The following is a 19272-nucleotide window of genomic DNA, read 5'->3' as shown; positions in this document are numbered from 1 at the left end:
TGACTTTGTGGGCTGGGTACTAGGTACTAGCAGACAAGGGTTATAGGGGTCTGGCAGATTACCTAATGGGTAAGCTGGGGTCCTAGTTGTGGTGTTTGGCATGTGATGAGACCAGGTGGGGTTTTTCTGCATTTCTCTGAGGCTACACTGAAGCATGTGGAAGTCTGGCCACTGGAGGATGCTTGCCCACCTGGGACTGTGCTGATGCACATGGTGGTTTCTCAAGCTGGAGTCTGCTTGTTCCCCTGGCTACACTAAGGCACAGAGGGGGTCCTCATGTTGGTGTTTGGCTGCTCTACTGGGGCTCAGGATCTCCCACTGGTTTGCTGAGATGGGACTTGCTGCTGGCTTGCTGAGACCCTTTCTGTCCTAGAATGTGCTTCTCTTTTAGTGAGATGCACCTTTCTTGCCAATCCTCCCAATTTTTTGGGCTAAAAGACTGTTCCATTGTGTCTTTCCACTGACTCTGCTGCTCCAGGATTTGTTCTGGGGTGCTATTTTGTGTTTTTTTTTCTTCCAGAGGTTAATATGGGAGAGAAACAGTGATTTACTGATTACTCCACCATCTTTGCCCCCAGGAGAGATTATGGATATTTTCATTCCTAGGTATAGCTGAGGTTGAGTAAAGTTTCAGATCATGGAGGTGGAGAAATTGGAAAACAATAAAACTTGAGGGGACATCAATATGGTGGAGAGGAATACTTCAAGTCAGAAAGGAAGGGAAATGTGCTAGAGTTGTTAGGTTCTTGGCACCTGAATTTGGAGAAGATGATTTATCTTGATGGAGAGCTCTTCAAAGGAAAGATTGTTGAATGAAGGTGGTAGGTGAAATGCACATGAATCGTAACTACATGGAAATAAAAAATGGACAAGGAAATATAGACATAAATGAATAAATAGACAATACATAGGGAGCAAAGATAAAACATTATCAGGATGCTTAGAAATTAATTTTTAAGTGTCAATATTTATAAATTTTAGTTTAAAGTGCACCACTGAGATGCCTCTATGAAATACATTTTTCATTCTTTTTTTTATGTTATGTTCCCTTCCTCAGCTAACTATTTTGTGTTTTCTGTTATGTTCCCTTCCTCAGCTAACTATTATGTGTTCTCTGACTATTTTGTGTTTTGAAACATTTACTGAACATCAATGAATAGGACACAGTTTATTTACAGAGGTGATTTTTTTGGGGAGAGGTGGCATAGGGTTGCTTAAATTTTAAGAGATTGGTGTAGCCTTCATTCCTTCATCTCATCTAATATTTATGGATTGCCTTTTCAATGAGTAATGCATTATCACTGATCATATGTCATTTCAATTTTGACAGGTGAAGGCCAATAAGAATGATTAAGTGCTGGTCAGCGGTTTTGTTTCTTGGATTGATTTTTCTGAGAGCAGAAGGAAGGCCAACAAAGGAAGGAGGATATGGCCTAAAATCCTATCAGCCACTAGTAAGATTGAGACACAAGGTACTAATCATATTTGGTATCTGTTTTTATTACTAATCACTTAAATGCTAGTCATTTAGAGATTTTCATTATTATTCACTTAGGGACAATCATTTTAGAATAACTTTTTTGGATATACTTCACTATAAAATTATAGATTTTAAGGGCATAAAATAGCAAATGTCATGGATAAAGTCTATGTTATGCACAGCATCTTTAAGATTATTTATAGAATAAAAGGAATGCAATATTTAACTCTAATCAAGCCTAGAGATAGTTCAATTAAAACTAATTATCTTCATCTCATCTCTAGAAAGATGTAACATTCATTTGACATTATGAAGATGTGGCCTGTGATATTTTAAATTAATTTGCTTAGATATTTAAAAAAAGAGGAAACAACAAATTTATTGAGCATGGTTTAAAATTTGTAAGGAATAGTTACAAAAGAGGCTAGCTTCCACTGTCAGCTCTCCTTCTTACAAACTTAATGGCCTTGAGCAAGGTACTTAACACTCTATATTTCACTTTCTCCATCTGTAAAATGATGAGCTGGATTGTCAGATTACCTCTAATATCTATGACTATACTTTATAGTAACAGAGGCATGGCTTGGGTGACTTCTTGAAGTCTTTCTATCCTCTTGAGGAAATGACATAACAATGCTACTCTGCATTTGTTCTTTGAAAATATGGCATACATTAAACTCAGTTTTGGGTGACTAGTGATAGTAACATTAACATTAACAGGGAAAATAATGGTAATAAGTAATTAAACTTCACATTTTGGACAAAAATGAGATTTTCAAAAATGGCACTTGAAATTTTGAACTGTATATATACTCTTGCATACACTCAGGGCTAGGTTTTATATATTTCTGAAAAGAAAATAACAGCTATATGGTTGATGTGGTAAATATTATACTTTCTCATTTCATACAAAGATGGAATGACCATTGCCCATGACTTCTATCATATTGTTGGGCAAGAATCATCAATGGCTGCTCCTGAACATTTATTTTTATTAAGGACATTACTAAATCTTCAAACACATCAATTCCTTCTTATAAATAAATTTTACTCTCATTTGGGATTCCTTAATTGTAACATGATAATACTTTGTAAAGCATAGAAATCTGCTTTTTTTTTAATCTGGAGAGATTATATAAAGTAATAGTACGTTATGTTTAATTTTTACTAATATTAAAAAATTATCTTTTCCTTGAGGAATCATACAACCTTCCATTAGAAAAAAGACTTCACCTTGCTGACTGGTATCTATATCTTCTCAGATCAAAGGTTTGAATATTTTTTTATGGACAGGAATCATTTCTAAGTTATTAAAGAGATGGTTAATAAACATCTCAAAAAGAAAGTGGTTAACAAAAAAAGCCAGCGTGGCTTCATCAACAGATTCTATAAGACTAACCTTATTTCTTATTCTGAAAGGGTTACTTAGCCTGGGTGATATAGGCTGGAAATTCTGTAGATCTGGATTACTTAGACTGTAACAAAACATTTGACCAAGTCCCTTGTGTGGATGAGAGTAACCTCTTATAGATAAGATGGTGGCAACGTAGGATAGACAATCATATTTTATGTAGTTTCAGAACTGATCGTACAATCAGACCCAAAGAGTAGGGTTCTTGACTTAGTGTTATTTACCCTGTTTATCTATGACTGGAATAAAGGCAGAGATAGCACTGGTATCTAACTTGAAAATGACACAAAATTGTGAGAAATAGTTAACATGTTGGATGAGGGAATCACGAACCATAAATATTTGAAAAGGCTAGAACTTTAGATTGAAACTTATACATTATAATTTAGTGACAATAAATACAAAGGTATGTATCTGCATTTTTTAAAAAATGGCTTCACAAGTTCAAGATGGAAGGAGGATGGGTATTTGCAGAGGTGCACTGGAGCTACCTTGAAATGACTTTGGAGAGCTGATTGTTATCAATGTTAGCATTATTGGAAATCAATAAACACTACGGATGTGAATTTGATTTACTTTTAAAATTTAGACAAGAAAGTGATGGAAAAATGTTAATAATGAAAATTAAACTTAAAATTTGTCATGCATACATTTTCCCTCTGAATAATCAGTTATTATTAATAATCACAACTCTAGCTGATTGCCTGGAAGACAGCTGGAGGTTTTAGTGGACCACAAGTTCAATATGCATGAACAGGGTGATATGGCTTCTAAGAAAGCTAATGTAATCTTAAACTGTATTGACATATAGCATCCAGAAATAAGAAAGCAGCTGTCTTGCTGTAGTCTGCCTTGGGGAGGCTTCAACTGGCTTTCTTTGTTTAGTTTTACATTTTGGAAGGGGCAGTAATTAGTTTGAGAGGATTCAAAGAACCTGCCAGGATGGTAAAGGATTTAGAATTTGTGTCATTAGAGAATCAGCTATATTGGAGAAGAGAAAACTTGGGATGGGGAGTATACATGATAACTATATTTGTATTGGAAGCACTTACATGTGAAAGGGACTTGACTTATTTTATCTTCTTAACCCAAGAGGGAAGAATTATGGGCAATGTGCATATGTTTCCAAGAGGTAAATTTAAGATTAATAGCAGGGGGAAAAAGAAAAAAAAATTGTAAAATTAGAACAGTAGAATGGGTGACCTTGGAATGTAATGATTTCTCTCTCTCTGCAATTATTAAAACAAAGAATAAGTGTTTACTTACTGGTTGTATTGTAGAGGAAATCATCTTTCAGTTACTAGTTGCATTGCATGAGGCCTTCTCCTGTTCTAAAAATCCTATGACTCTGTGATAAACAACATTTGAGGCACTGGAAATAAGCTTCATGTAGAAAGTGGCACATAAGCCAAGTGTAGAAGAGAACCAAATATTCCAAGGAGCAGAAGCAAGGACGCTTTTGGAGACAAAAACAAAGGATGTTTTTGTAAATCACTTTTCTTTGGTGATTGTTTCTAGTTTGCATTTGTGATGGGAGATAATTTATTAATGTTGTACTTCTCCCTTGAAATGCCTGGGAGTACTTTGGGCTTTATAATGAAGATTTCACTGATAAAGGTGCTCTCTCCCTAATGTCCCTTCCCACTCCCATTTTTCTACTACAGGCCAACATACATCCACAAAAGAATGTGGTAGAAAAGTCTGAGTAAATTAGGCACTGCCTTTTCTCTGACAGACCTTCTGCTCTAAGAGTGCCAAGTGGAACAAGAATAAGGGCAGAATAGCAGCTGAAAAATAGGAAGTGTGCTCAAAGTTACCATGTTAAAAAGCTACTTGTATGAGATTTGAGATGTTCTTATCTCATTCGTGCATGCTCAGTAAAATAAAAGTTTAGATTCTTTTAATGCTTTACTAACATATTTAGTCATCCCTTCATATTAGAACTTTTATGCTTTATAAACAAGGTAGCATGGAATAGTGGTTAGAGAGCTAGACTTGAAACCAGGAAGTCCTGGGTTCGAATCTCCCTTTTGATAATGGCTTTGTGGTCTTAGGTCACTTAAGTAATTCCCTAAGGCTCTAAGTGCAGAGAAAGAGTTGTCTTGTAATGGTAGAGGGAGATTCTAATGTTTATGATAGCCAGCACTTACCTATCATTTTTAAGGTTTACAAAGTACTTTCTATATGTTATCTCATATTATTCTATAATAACCCTGTGAGGTAGGTGTTACTGTTATTCCTGTTTTAGAGGTGAGGAAACTGAGGCTAAGTGATTTGTCCAGGGTTACATATCTAGTAAGTATAAGAGGTATGATTCAAATTCAGGACTTCCTGACTCAAAATCTTGTACTGCATCCACCTTCACACTCAATTTCCAAGGGAAATCACAGGGTCAGCCTTTGTCTATCTCTTATACTTTTTTAACAGGTTAACTTCCTGTGCTTAACAAAATGAAACGGAAAAGGAAAGCATCAAACTTTCTCTTAAATGAAGAAGACAAAAACCCAACACTCAAGTTTTATTTTTCTCTTTGAGAGTGAAGGCAAAGCAGCAGTAACATTGTAGATTTATGAATGTGACACGACAGAAGACTGATTCTTTAACTCTCTAGGGTATAGTATTAAAATATAAGACCAGAACATATGAAATAATTTTCATCAAGAATCACTTTGAGCTATTTTTTTCTCAGCACTTTCTAAATTAAGAATATGTTTCTTCACTTTATTGATGCAAATAAGAAAAAAAAAATAGGTAAAAACCAATACAAGGAAGTAGGCCTAATTAGGATCATGAGGAACCCTTTGCTTGCTCCAGATTTTGTGTGGCTCCCTCATTGTCAGGAACACCCAAACCTACAGATCCCTTAGGGAAACATTACCCTCTATCCTCTGCTTGCTGAAGTAGCCTGCCAACCTCTTCAAGTCAATGGCAACAGCAAATCTTGCATTTGACACAAGCTTCACCAGCTTTGACATCAGCCTAGACTACTTTTTGATTTACTTTCAAATCTTTTTTATTTGTGGCTCTCACATCCTTTCTTTCCTACAGTCATGGCAAAGAGAGTAGAGAAACAAACTTTTATCAGTCTTCTAAATAAACAAAACTGTATTCACATAAAAACATAATTATTAAATATGTAGCTTTTACAATTCTTTGTTACTAATAACATTGTTGTAATTTTTATCAATTTTATTTTGAAGAGAATATAATACATTGAAAGAGGAAAACAGCTCATGAGGCAAGAGCAGATAAGTGTAGTAGGCATATGATAAGAATAAATTGTTAGTGGAGAATATGTTGACAGACTGGCAAATATCCCAGCTCTCTACTGCTTAAATTAATTATGAGTTGTTTAGCACATCTTTCATTATTAAAATTTCTATTCTGATTTCAATTAGCAAAGCTCTGTATTATAAATCAAAGAAAGTATGCATAGTAAAGTGCTGAATTGTAAGCTTTTGACATATTGAGTAATTTTTCAGAGATTAAATAGAAGAGAGTCCTTTAGTAAATCCCTACTCCAGTGTATCATCATGGTTTGGAGGTGACCCTAGATTCCTACAGGCTATTCCAGTGGAGTACAAGCTAGGGTAGATTCTACCATCCTGAAGCTACTTCAAGTGCAGGCCTATAGAGAGTTGGATATCTTTTGTCCAAGAACTAGACTAGTTAAGTGTGAGAAAATTTATTTTCAGAATGATAGACACTAAGTTACCAATGACACCTCTATCACAAGTCATATTTGAAAATATTCTTATTCAGGTTTAAACAGTGTTTAAACATGTTTAAGCCATATAGGCACTTTTAGAGTCACCCTCTTAAAACTTAATCAATAAATGTTATTTTATATTTTTTAGGATTAGATTATTTAGTTTCCAATTAATTTTTAATCAATGCTTCCACAGCCATTTATGGAATGCAGTTTTTATTGCATTATGGTCAGAGAAGGGTACATTTAATATTCTGCTTTTCTGCATTTGTTTGTGAGGTTTTTCTGTCCTAATACATGGTCGATTCTTGGAAATGTGCTATGAACAGGTGAGAAAAAGGCATACCCTTTTGCATTCCCATTCAGTTTTCTCCTGAGGTCTATGATATATTTTATACAATTCTATTTATCTCCTTAACTCTGTTCTTATTAATTTTGTAATTAGATTTATTTAGTTGTGAGAGGAGAAAGTTGAAGATCCTCACTAGTATAGTTTTACTATCTATTTTCTATTGTGATTCATTTAACTTTTTCTTTAAGAATTTGGATACTCTGTTATTTGGTGCATATAGGTTTAGCATTAAAATTACTACATGTCAAAGATACCTTTTAGTAAAATGTAGTTTCCCTGATTATCACTTTTAATTAGGTCTTTTTTTACTTCTACTTTGTCTAACATCATTATTGGTACTCCTGTGTGTGTGTGTGTGTGTGTGTGTGTGTGTGTGTGTGTGTTTTACCTCAACTGAAGCATAACAGATTCTGCTCCAACCCATTTTTTAAACTTTACATGTCTCTCTGATTTAAGTATAATTCTTGTAAACAACATATTGTTTGGATTCTGGCATTTAATCTATTCTGCTATCTGCTTCTATTTTATGGGTGAGTTTATCCCTTTCACATTCAGTTATGATTACTGTGTATTTCCCTCCATCCTATTTTCTTCTGTTTATTCTTCTCCCTGTCTTTTTGCCCTGTCCATCCTCAAAAGTCTGTTTTGCTTCTGACCACTGCCTCCTTTAATCTACTCTTCTCCCTTTCACCCCCATCTTAACCTTATCCCTTTCCTTCTTACTTCCCTGTTGGGTAAAATGTATTTCTATGCCCAACTAAGTGTGTATGTGTATATACACATATACATATATACATAAATTCCCTCTCTGAACTAATTCCAATGAGCTTGAAGTTCCAGTGTAACCTGCCACCCCTCCCCATTTTCTCCTTCACTGTAAAAGCTCTTCCTGGCATGCCTCTTTTATGTGAGATAGTTCTTCCCATTCTTCCTCTCCCTTCCCCTTTCTTTTAGTGCTCTCCTCTTTCTTACTCTTTCATTTTTTTATATCATCCCAACATAATCAATTCACACTAATGGCCTCTGTCTATGTAAACTCCTTTTAACTGTCCTAACAATGATAAAGTACTTAGGAGTTGCATGTATCATCTTCCTCTATAGGAATGTAAACAGTTTAACACTATTGAATCCCTTATGATTTCTCTTTCATGTTTACCTTTTTATGCTTCTCTTGAGTCTTGTGTTTGAATATCAAATTTTCTATTCACCTCTGGTCTTTTCATCAAGAATGCTTACAAATCTTCTGTTTTCTTAAACATCCTTTTTTGTCCTGAACAATTATACGCAGATTTGCTGGGCAGGTTATTCTTGGTTGTAATCCTAGCTTTTTTTGGTTTCTAGAATAGCATATTCCAAACGTTCTACTCCTTTAATATGGAAGCTTCTAAATCTTATGCAATCCTGATTGTGACTTAATTTTATTGATTTATTTCTGGCTACTTGAATATTTTCTCCTTGTCCTGGGGGTTCTGGAATTTGGCCTTAATATTCCTATGAGTTTTTATTCTTAGATCTCTTTCAGGAGGTGATTAGTTGATTCAATATCTATTTCACTTTCTGGTTCCAAGACATTGGGACAGTTTTCTTTTGTAAATTCTTGAAATATGGCATCTAGGCTTTTTTGATCATGGATTTCAAGTAGTTAAATAATTCTTCTATTCAATTCTTTACTTTGATATTTTCTAGGTCAGTTATTTTTCTGATAAGGAAGTTCACATTTTCTCCTATTTTTTCATTCCTTTGACTTTGTTTTATTTTTTCTTGATGTGTCATTAAGTAATTAGCTTACACTTTCCCAATTCTAATTTTTAAGGTATAACTATCTTCAATGAGTTTTCCTACCTCTTTTTCATTTGACTGATTATGCTTTTAAAGGAACTCCTCACTTCAATGAATCTTTGTGTCTCTTTTACCACCTGCTCAATTCTGTTTTTTAAGGTGTTATTTTCTTCAGCATTTTTTGTATCTCTCACCAAGCTATTCTTTCTCTTTTTAAAATTTTCTTCCATCACTCTTATTTCTTTTCCCAATTTTTCATCTTCCACTCTTATCTCTCTTTTTTTCCTTCAGGAATTCTTGTTAGTCTTATGTCTAATTTACCTTATTTTTGGGGAGATGTTTTTGCTTGAAGCTGTTTTCATGTTCTCTTCTTCTGAGTTTATGTCTTTATCTTCCCTGTCACCATAGTAGATTTTTATGGTCAGGGTGTTTTTTTTTTTTTTGTTGTAGTTTGCTCATTTTCCCATCCTATTTCTTTACTTTTGACTTTATGTTAAAGTTGGGTTCTGCTCAGCTGGGGATGTGGATATAACTTTGGGGATTTGTGTGTGTGTGCGTGCGTGTGTGTGTGTGTGTGTGTGTGTGTGTGTGTGTGTGTGTGCATTTCGCTTTTCAGAGCTATTTCTCAGAGTGTATAAGTTTTCTGTGCTTCCAAAGTTGTGTGATTCAAGGAGGGGTGTAATAACTGCTTTCTTGGACTATGCTCTGGTCTTCACTCAGGAAGGGCACCTGGCCTCCTGCAGCTGCAAGCACTGATGTTCCTCTTTGCCTTGGAACTACAACCAGCACCCCATCCCCTGTATCCACGTCTGCTCCTCTCTGCCCTAGAACTATGACCTGGATGTGTATATGTGCAAAAGAGTTGCCAAATAGTGTCTAAACCTTTTCCCAGTGCCAGCACAGGATCCTCAATAATCTCTTTCTGACCAGTTGTCCAATTCCTTTACTGTATCTGGGCTGAGAGTTCCTGAAACTGCTGCTGCTGCTGTCATAACTGCTTGCAAGGACCACTGGTGGTGCTATCACTGGCTATGCTCCAGGTCAATCCTTACTCAGTTATCCCAGACCTCTCCCTCCAATCTCCTATATTGTCTTGGGCTAGAGAAAAATGTCCCACCCACACCCTTTGTTGACTCTGGCTCTCCAGAATTCAATTTGATGAACTAATTTTGTAGAGTTCAACTATGTTGCTGCCTCTACTCCACCATCTTTGTTCTGGAGTTGCTTACCATGATGAGAAAATCAGGTAAACGATGGTTTTGAGACTATAAAATATTTAATTGGGACAGAAGTAAAGCTAAGGTTGCACTGGAAAAGAAGAGGGGCTAAGCCAAGTAAATGACAAAGAGACATGATATGAGTTTTACTGGGCCCTATTTGGTTCTTACATGTACAATCATTTCCATGTTGCCAAATAGGCTTCACCCTCCTGCCTTGTGACCAAGATCCTCACAGGGAGCTCCCATAGACTGCTATCTTGTTTCACCAAGAGAAAGGCCAAGAGCTTCCTTCATCAATTGCTGAGATTTCTTTGTTCCTAATTCATGCACAGTGAGCCTCTCTCCTGGTCTGACAAAGGGAGCGAGAAATTGTTTCAAATGGGAAAATTCTGAATTATAAGGATCTAGCTAGTTCCTGTAGTAAACTTGGTTTAATCAGCCATAGTCCGACACATTGTGCATTAACTTCAGCATAGTGATGTCATTTTGGTCCTCTTTGAGAATGAAGAATAACAACCAATCACATTTGTATGTAAGTGGTTGCTTCTAAGATGGCCTAAACCAGCTTGTTCTCTTAAGTATTTTAAACATTCTCCTTATACTATTTCTGTCCCTGATTAGGAGTCCAGGTCACTCTTAAAAGATCTGTTAGTTCCTCTTTGCCTCTATGAGCATTTGTACATGCTCTATTTTCATTCGCATTTCTCTACTCCAGGTGAATAGTGATACTTGGCTATAGTATCAGGGCTAGCAAAGCAATTTCATTTTGGGCCTTAGTATGGGACAACTAAGAATCTTAATGGGAAAACCACAGTAAAAAGAGATAGGGATTTGTAGTAATAAAATAAAGTAATTAAACTACTTTATCAGCATTATTGATAATTCCTCTTCAGACCTACAATAGCACTTTGTCTCATTGAATGTATTTGTATATATGTGTTCTTTCTCCTATTAGACAGTCAGTTCCATGAAGGGGACAGCCATGTTTTATTCCTCTTAAAAGAAAGCATAATGAAGGGGAAAATAGAAGAATTGGAAGTCACAAATCCCAACTTGATCCCTGGTTTTGACATTTACTATGTTGTCATTGGACCTTTATGTACCCCAATTTTGGTCTCTAAAAATGGGATAATACTTAAACTCTCTATTAAACATTAATAGAAGTTATCCTTCTTTCTCTGCCCTCATAGAACCCAGCACAGTGCCTAGAACACACTAAGTGTTTCATAAATCCTCTCTGAATTTTAAATAAATCTCATTATTCCAAAGTAAAATAGAGGAAATGAAAATAAAATTAAAATTAAATATGGAGAAGTCTACCTGTCTTCTTTGACCTCTTCTGAGATGATATATAGTCTCTCACCTAGCTTATCTGTAGCAATTTTTAAACAAAGTCTGAAAGTTCATTTCATGCTGATGTTAATTTTAATATTCATTATTTCCTCAAGTATAGGCACATAGCAAGCTGGTCTCAAAGCCATGGACGCTTGGTTTCATGTTCTGCCTCTGATGCATACTGACTAAGACCATGAGCCCGTCACTTCATTTATAAATCTAGACAGCTTTCCAAGGCTAAAAGGTGCTAACCTGCCTTGGTATAGAAAGTTTATTCACCTGGAAATTCCCTATGCCAATGAAACCATATGCCTAGTTTCTATCCCTATCGACTCTGTTAAGGAGCGAAAGCTACAAACACTTCTGGTCGCCTTTTTTCTTGTTTTCCATAAGTAACCAATTTATTATTTCTAGAACATAATGAAGTAAAATGTTCTTCCTTGTGATGAAGCCTCTGTCTTTTAGGTTTACTCTACAATAGGTCTTTTTTTTTTTAAACTTAAACTGCAACAAGTCTTTCTCTGGGCTTCAGAATTGCTGAAAATACACTGTAGTAACTTTGTCACTTTGTTTAGTTAATTCAGATCTATCCCTTTGGGATGGATGATTAAACAATTGGTATCTTAAAGAAGACATTTTTTTTAATGTAGAACCAAAACACACCTAAAACAATCCAAAAGGAACATATATGAGGTATTTTAAAAAGTTTATTTTCACCTTCCCATTTTCTTATTTATACATAAATTTTCTTTGTATCTCTTTTTATTCCTAATGTGAGAGAAATTAACTTTAGTCTATCACTTTTAAAATTATGATAAGTTTTCAGATTACTGTCATCTGAAGTAATGAAATTTTGCTTCATGTTCTTGTGGCCCTTTATTTCTTCTTACTTTGTAGACCAAAATTTCCATAATAGTTGTGCCTATTAATTTCTAAGAACATGAAGAAAAAAGAGAGAATGATTTACAGAAAATTTAAAGTATTTTGGAATAGCAAATACATTGGACTTATCATTTATGTAATACTATTTATTTTTATACTAAAAACTTTTCAAATGATACCACCCTTTCATATAAATATCTAAATTGTCATTTCTGTATTGGCATTTATTTGAAAATAATTCTAATACAAAAATCTGATTATTAAAGAGCACCAGGAAAAAATGGATACTTTTGTTGTTGGAGTTTTAATCCCTTTAAATGAAGCATAGCCAGAAAATCTCATGGTCTTTACTTCATTGCACCCATGTCACTTGACAATTGACTGTAGCTCCTAATGCTTTAAAAATGTAAGAATAAAATGAAAAAGTAATATTTACTTAGTTAACATTCTAATTAAACATTAAAGAGAATTATTTTAATAAGAGAACAATACCACAGTCTAAATAAGATCAGCACTCAAAGTATTTTGTTAAAATAGTGCAGTCAATGAATAACAAAGATTCTAGAATATGAATGATGAAGCATTCTAACCCTCTCCTGATGGAGAGTCAATGGAATCAGGGCACAAAATGAGTTATATATTCCTTAGACCTGACCAATTTAGCAATTTGTCTTGCTTGACTATGGCTATCTGTTACACAGGTTTTCTTTTTCTTTTTCTTGTTTTTCCAATTTGTTAATGGGCAGGAGGGAGGAGAGAAAAATAGATTTTTGTAAATTAAAAAAAATAACATTTAAAAATAAGATAATGGAGTCATTCCCTTTATGGAGTTTTATTCTGGTTTTGATTCAACTCTGTTTTTCAAAGTTATGCATAGATTTGGAGATCTTAAAATCATTCAGGTAGAATGATATCTTCTCTCTGATGAAAAAAATTAACAGCCTTTCACAGATCCCCTGTTGCATTTTCTAGATATTTTAAAGTGGTTTATGGAGCATTATGTTATACCTTTGTAGCAGCTAAGTTATTTTAATTCCTTAAAGAAGATGAAGTTATATATTTTTTAAAAGTACTCTTAGAGATTCAAATCAAAAAATTGTTGAATTATTAAATTTGTGTGGCACTTAAAGTTAGCTCCTTGAGGGCAGGAACTATCTTTTGCCTTTCTTTGTATCCTCAGTATAGTGTCTGACACACAGTAGGCATTTGATAAATGCTTATTGACTTATTATTAGTAGTAGTATTAATATTTGTATTAGTATTGCTCACAAAGTGTCATGTTCTGTAGATACAAAGACAAAAATAGCAGCATTCACTGGGCTGAAGGAATTTATATTTTACTAAGGGGATGGGGTATTAGATTGGAATAGTAAAAAAAACCACTAGAAAACAAATGTTTGTTTTTGTGTTTCACTATTAAATTGTAGGGTGAGCATGTTGAAATTATTCATAAACATTATTTGCTGTGGGCAAGAATTTGGATCGTGAGTTCATCTTGATTCAAGCAATTTGGTTGCTGAAGCATTGCAGTAACTTTCTTACAGGATCTTTTGACCTCCCAATTAGACCTATAGTATGTATCTAAGTAAGGTCAAAATATAATTAAATTCCAGTCTATTTGGCATCTGGAAAATCTGCTTTTGTATTTTGCAAATCTAAATCCCTTGTCTTGATTAACATAGAGCCCTATTTACACTGCCAAGCAAATAACTTTCATTAAAGTACTGTGCTTTGCACATAGTAAGCATTCAATAATTCTTTATTTATTCATTCATTAGACTGTCACCTATTTGTATGGCTTTTTTTTCCTCTAAATGCTGAACTTCTGAAAACAGTGTGAAAATTATAAATACAAGTGAAGGAACATTCTTGCTTTACATAAAACTCCTCTTTTCACTTTTCTTTGTGCTTTTGTTCACTGAGTTGATTTTATTTTTTTTATCATAATAATCTTTACAAATATCTTTAATTTTCTTGTTGGTTCTGCCCATTGTGTCTTTGCCCAATCTATCAGACACTGTTCAATAGTGCCAAGTACCCAGGTGACAGCCCATCTGGAGCATGTAATGTTAACCAATGGGAGCAATGCTTCTATGCGGAACAGTGGAGGTTGGGGAGGAAGAAAGAAAATATGTAGCTTGCATATTATTTTAAAATGTAGGTTAATTTTGATGAAAAGCAACCTCTTTATGATTTTGTAGATTAAAAGCTAGGGAGTTGTTAGAGATACACAGAAGCTAAATTCACGGGATGATCTGGAGGAGACCTTAGAATACGCAAAGTGTAACTCTTTTACTTTACCAGTAAGGAAACTGAAGCAGAGAGGCTAAGGGCCTTGCCGAGGATCACACAGTTAGTAAGCATGAGAGGCGGTATCTGAATCTAGGCCTTCTCAAATTTAAGCCTATTATGCTATCTATTATACCATGCCACATCTCAAGTAGACACATGGTGAAGCTACAGATCTTTGCGTCATTGTGTTCATTATTCAAAACACTTTGGGGATTTTTGTAATTGGTTCATGATAATTGTTTTTATAAGAAATTAAATCCTGGATTTTAGTAGTCATACTTTGCTTTTACCAAAATGTTATTAATTAGCATACTCACATACTTTAGTTTCAAATTACTTCCAGCTGTCTCAAAAAAGCAAACTCACAAAAGATGATTAGCTAACCGTGAGAATATTCAAAATAATGTGTACAGTCTTTGAAGGCAAAGTCACAAGAGAAGTTTACTGAACAGAATGGTCCCCTACGGTCCCCTCCCCACCCCCATTTTGATGTGTAAATCAAAACAAGTTCGGAGAAAAATCATGGTAGAGTTAAAAGATGGGTTTGAGACACAGCTTTAACTTATTAGCTTCAACTTCAACATAAGAGGGGTGATGGTCTAAGGAAAAGGACTTTGGGTTTGACCTTGATCTCAGAGAACCTGAGTTTGACTGATTATCAGCCATGTGGCAAGCTGTTTAACTTGTCAATATCAGTTTCTTCCCCTAAAAAAAAAATTTTTTTTCTGAGGTGCTTCCCAGAGCTGACTTTTTATGGCACTATACATCATGGTTCAACTTCATATATTATTTCTGTATGACATGTATGCATGTTATGCTTCCTATTTATACCCTTTCCTATTACTTGATTGCAAGCTTTAATGGGGAACATTTCTCATTTACATTTGAACCAATATCACTTTTAGTACAGTGCCACTCCCATGAGAGTGTTCAATAACGATTTGATGATGATAAAGACAGCTTTCTCTTCAAAATGCGTCACTAAGGATTCATAAAGTCTATGTATACTATAAAATCTACTGTCACCCTCCACTGGCCCAAAGGATTTAGAGCGGAAAAGGACCATCATGAACAAATAGCCCAAGCTTCTGATTTTATAGCTTCTGAAACTGAGCTCTTAAGATGAGATCTTAAGTGACTTACTCAAGGTCAAACATTAGAATATAGTGGGAATTGGAGTCAAACTCAGATCTTTTGACTCCAAATCCAGTGATCTTTCCACTACACAACCTTTCCTATTTTCAGTCTTTTAATTCCTCTTCTGATAGTACTTCCCAAACCAATGCTTTTATTCAATTCCAAGAAGTATTCATTGAGTGATCAAGAGACATTACAACAAAGATCTGGTGTTTTGAAAATTAATGTACTACCATAAATACCTAATATACTATCAGGAATTACTGGGTTTCTTTTATACCTGGCACAGATAAAAGGTTGGCACAAACACAAGACTTATAACTCGTGCCATGGCAGTCTACAGAGGCTATGATATAATATTATTACTACATTTTGTAGTACTGTTTGTTATTTGGTTACCAGTTCATCTGTCTTTGGACATTATTTTTGAAAATAGAAACTCTGTGGGGCAGCTAGGTGGCACAGTGGATAGAGCACTGGCCCTGGATTCAGGAGGACCTGAGTTCAAATCTGGCCTCAGACCAAACACTTGACACTTAATAGCTGTGTAAGCCTGGGCAAGTCACTTAACCCCAATTGCTTAAAAAAAAAAAAAGAATAACTCTTAAAGCTGCCTTTGGGAATGATGATACAGGGTCAAAATCACACATTGACAGTGAATGAGATATCATTTCCTAAACTACTGCCATTAGTAACAGGGCTAATGAAGAACATTGAAATCATTGCATATTTAGCTCTAAAATGTTCAAGAATATCAATCTATAAGGCTGCTCATGTCTGTCTCACTCTTTATTCATCACTGGTTTTATTTGAGCTTGTATATGAAATATAGAAATTGGCTAAAATCAAGGAAATGTGCAATTTTGCTACACGAGCAAAATTAGTTGGCAAACTGTAGCATATTATTACTGATTATGCTAACAGATCAAACTCATTTTATTCTAATGTCATAAGCACAGTCTTTGGAGGTCTAATGTCCTTGACACATAAATGTGTCTTTTCTACATAAGGGTATAGGGGCTCAAGTTCATTCCATGTAAGAATCAGTTGAAAGAAGTGGAGATATTTAACCTGAAGAAGAGAATATTTAGTGTGGGCATACAAACTCTCCTCAAGTATTTGAAGGCTTAGTTGAGGAAATAAGACTTAGAATCATCGTTTTTCCCAAGGGTGTGAATCTAAGTGCAATGAATGGAATCTTGCAGAAGGAGATTTCAGTTTGATGTAAGGAGGGGAAACTCTCTAACAATTAGATTTATCCAAAAATATAGTTGGTTTCCTTAGAAGGAAGCCTTCAAGCAAGGGGGAGATGGTACGAGTATGGTGTGATATAGACATAATTCTTATATAATGAGTTAGTTTAAAAATGCTTATTAATTGCTTACTCTGTTCCAAGCACAAGTTGGACTACATAGTTACTGATGTCCTTTTCAATTTCTGTGATTCTGATTTTGTGAGATTGCTAACCCTAGATAGTAATAGACTATTGATGATTATGGACCTGGTTATTCTACAGATAGCTTTTGAAAATGTATTGACCATAAGTGAAAGGCATAGACTACCTACAAAGTCACTCACTAGGTCTCTACTATGACAAATATCACAAATTCTTAAGGCTATTGTCTAATTGTTATGGGGTATTCTGTGATTGATTACTGTATATGCATAGATTGCTTGATACTACTCGTATCAATCTCATTTCTCAAGTGTCATCAATACTTTCTAATCAAACCCTAGCATAATATCATGATATTCTCTCATTTTGCCATCAACTCTACAGTTTTCTCAGAAGCATTTGAGATTGGTTCTTTGATTAATTGATACCACTTCTTTGAAGTGGTAGTTACCATAGAATCATAGTAGAAGTCATTCTCCTTTGCCTCAGTCTCCTAACTGTAGCCTTGCTATTTACTTCTTTTTTATGTAAATATTATTTTATTTTTTCCAATTACATGTAAAGATAGTTTTCAACATTGATTTTTAATAAGATTTTGAGTTCCATTTTTTTTCTCCCATTCTTCTTTCCCTCTCCCTCCCCAAGACAGCAGACAACTTGATACAGGTTATACATGTGCAATCCTAATAAACATATTTCCACCTTAGTCATGTTGTGAAAGAAGAAACAGTATAAAAGGGGAAAAAAATCATGAAAAAAAAAGAAAATAGTATGCATCAATCTGCATTCAACCCCATCAGTTCTTTCTCTGGATGTGGATAGCATTTTCCACCATGAATCTTTTGGAATTGTCTTGGATCATTGTATTGCTGAGAAGAGCTAATTCTAGCATGGGTAATTATTGAACAATGTTGCTATTACTGTGTACAATGTTTCCTTGGTTCTGCTCACTTCACTCAGCATCAGTCTATGTAAATCTTTCTAGGTTTTTCTGAAATCTGCCTACTCATCATTTTTTTTTTTTTTTTTAGGCAATTGGGGTTAAGTGACTTGCCCAGAGTCACACAGCTATTAAGTGTCATGTGTTTGGTCTGAGGCCAGATTCAAACTCAGGTCCTTCTGACTTCAGGGCTGGTGCTCTATCCCTTCCACCTAACTGCCCCCTACTCATCATTTCTTATAGCAAAATAGTCACAATAGTATCCCACTACATTCATATACCACAACTTGTTCAGCCATTCTCCAATTAATGGGCATTCCCTCAATTTCTAATTCATTGCAACCACAAAAAGACTTGCTATAAATATTTTATCCATGTAGGTCCTTTCCCCTTTTTTGTGATCTCTTTGGGATACAGACCTAGTAATGGTATTGCTAGACCAAAGGGTATGCACAGTTTGATTGCCCTTTGGGCATAGTTCCAAATTGCTCTTCAGAATGGTTGGATCATTTTACAACTCCCCTAGCAATGCATTTCCACTGTGTATTTCCTTTGCAGAATTATTGCTCTTATTTATCTACTTGTCCTTGAAATATTGTTTCCACAAATCTAAGCCTTTAAAAAAATGCTATTAAGTTCCAGGTGCTTGTAGTAAAGGTGGTGTTACCTCTCCTTTTACACATGTTCTATGATTCATAAAGGGCCATGGTGGTATCTGACTCCAAAAGCGTTTACTTAAATGTAAGGAATACAATTAAAAAACCTCTTATCTAAGTTGTTCTTTGCTGAATTCAGGTCAGTTTTTTCTCTGTCTTGTTGCTACTGGATATGAATTTCAAAGTAATCAATCAGATCTGGGACTCTAAAATTCTTCTCTTACAGGAGACAGTCTTATTAAATCTAGACACATTTTTTCTCTACTCATCTTTATTGTGTTTATTATTATGGTTTCCACAATTCATCAATCTCATAGTGCATGGACCTAGCACTAAGAGGGATCTCAGAGATCCATTTGGTTCTCATTTTATAGATGAGAAAACTGAGGTATAGGGAAGACGTATGACTTGCCTAAGTTCACATAGGGAATAAACCATCAGGTGTATAATTTGAACCCAGAACCTCTGACTCTAGATTAATTAATCTTTCTATAATACTACAATACATTCTCTATTCACTGTCTGAATAGAAGAAAGTAAATAAGCATGCTTCTCTGACTCTTCTTTGGTGAATTATATGATATAAAATCAATATTGCAAATTTATCTGATTAGAGGTCTGGGGCTTGCCAATAGACCTTCATACACTTTGTCAGTTCCTCAGGAAGTCTATACTTTTTAGGA

At 34.8% G+C, this 19272-nt stretch overlaps 1 protein-coding gene across 3 annotated transcripts in view; it reads left to right on the top strand.

Moving 5' to 3' along the window:
- The first annotated feature begins 1346 nt into the window (after nucleotides 1–1346).
- FSTL5 (follistatin like 5) overlaps nucleotides 1347–19272 on the top strand; it is an 856262-nt gene continuing 838336 nt past the window's right edge. For all 3 annotated transcript variants that reach the window (XM_027866922.1, XM_027866921.1, XM_027866920.1), the window contains exon 1: nucleotides 1347–1472. In XM_027866922.1, the coding sequence (XP_027722723.1) occupies nucleotides 1347–1472 (126 nt within the window). The remainder of the gene's footprint in view (nucleotides 1473–19272) is intronic.

This window comes from Vombatus ursinus, unplaced genomic scaffold (genome assembly GCF_900497805.2).
Source record: "Vombatus ursinus unplaced genomic scaffold, bare-nosed wombat genome assembly UNPS02014784.1, whole genome shotgun sequence".
Classification (NCBI taxonomy): domain Eukaryota; kingdom Metazoa; phylum Chordata; class Mammalia; order Diprotodontia; family Vombatidae; genus Vombatus; species Vombatus ursinus.
The sequence above is the reverse complement of the archived record's forward strand: the minus strand, read 5'-3'. Positions and strand labels throughout refer to the sequence as shown.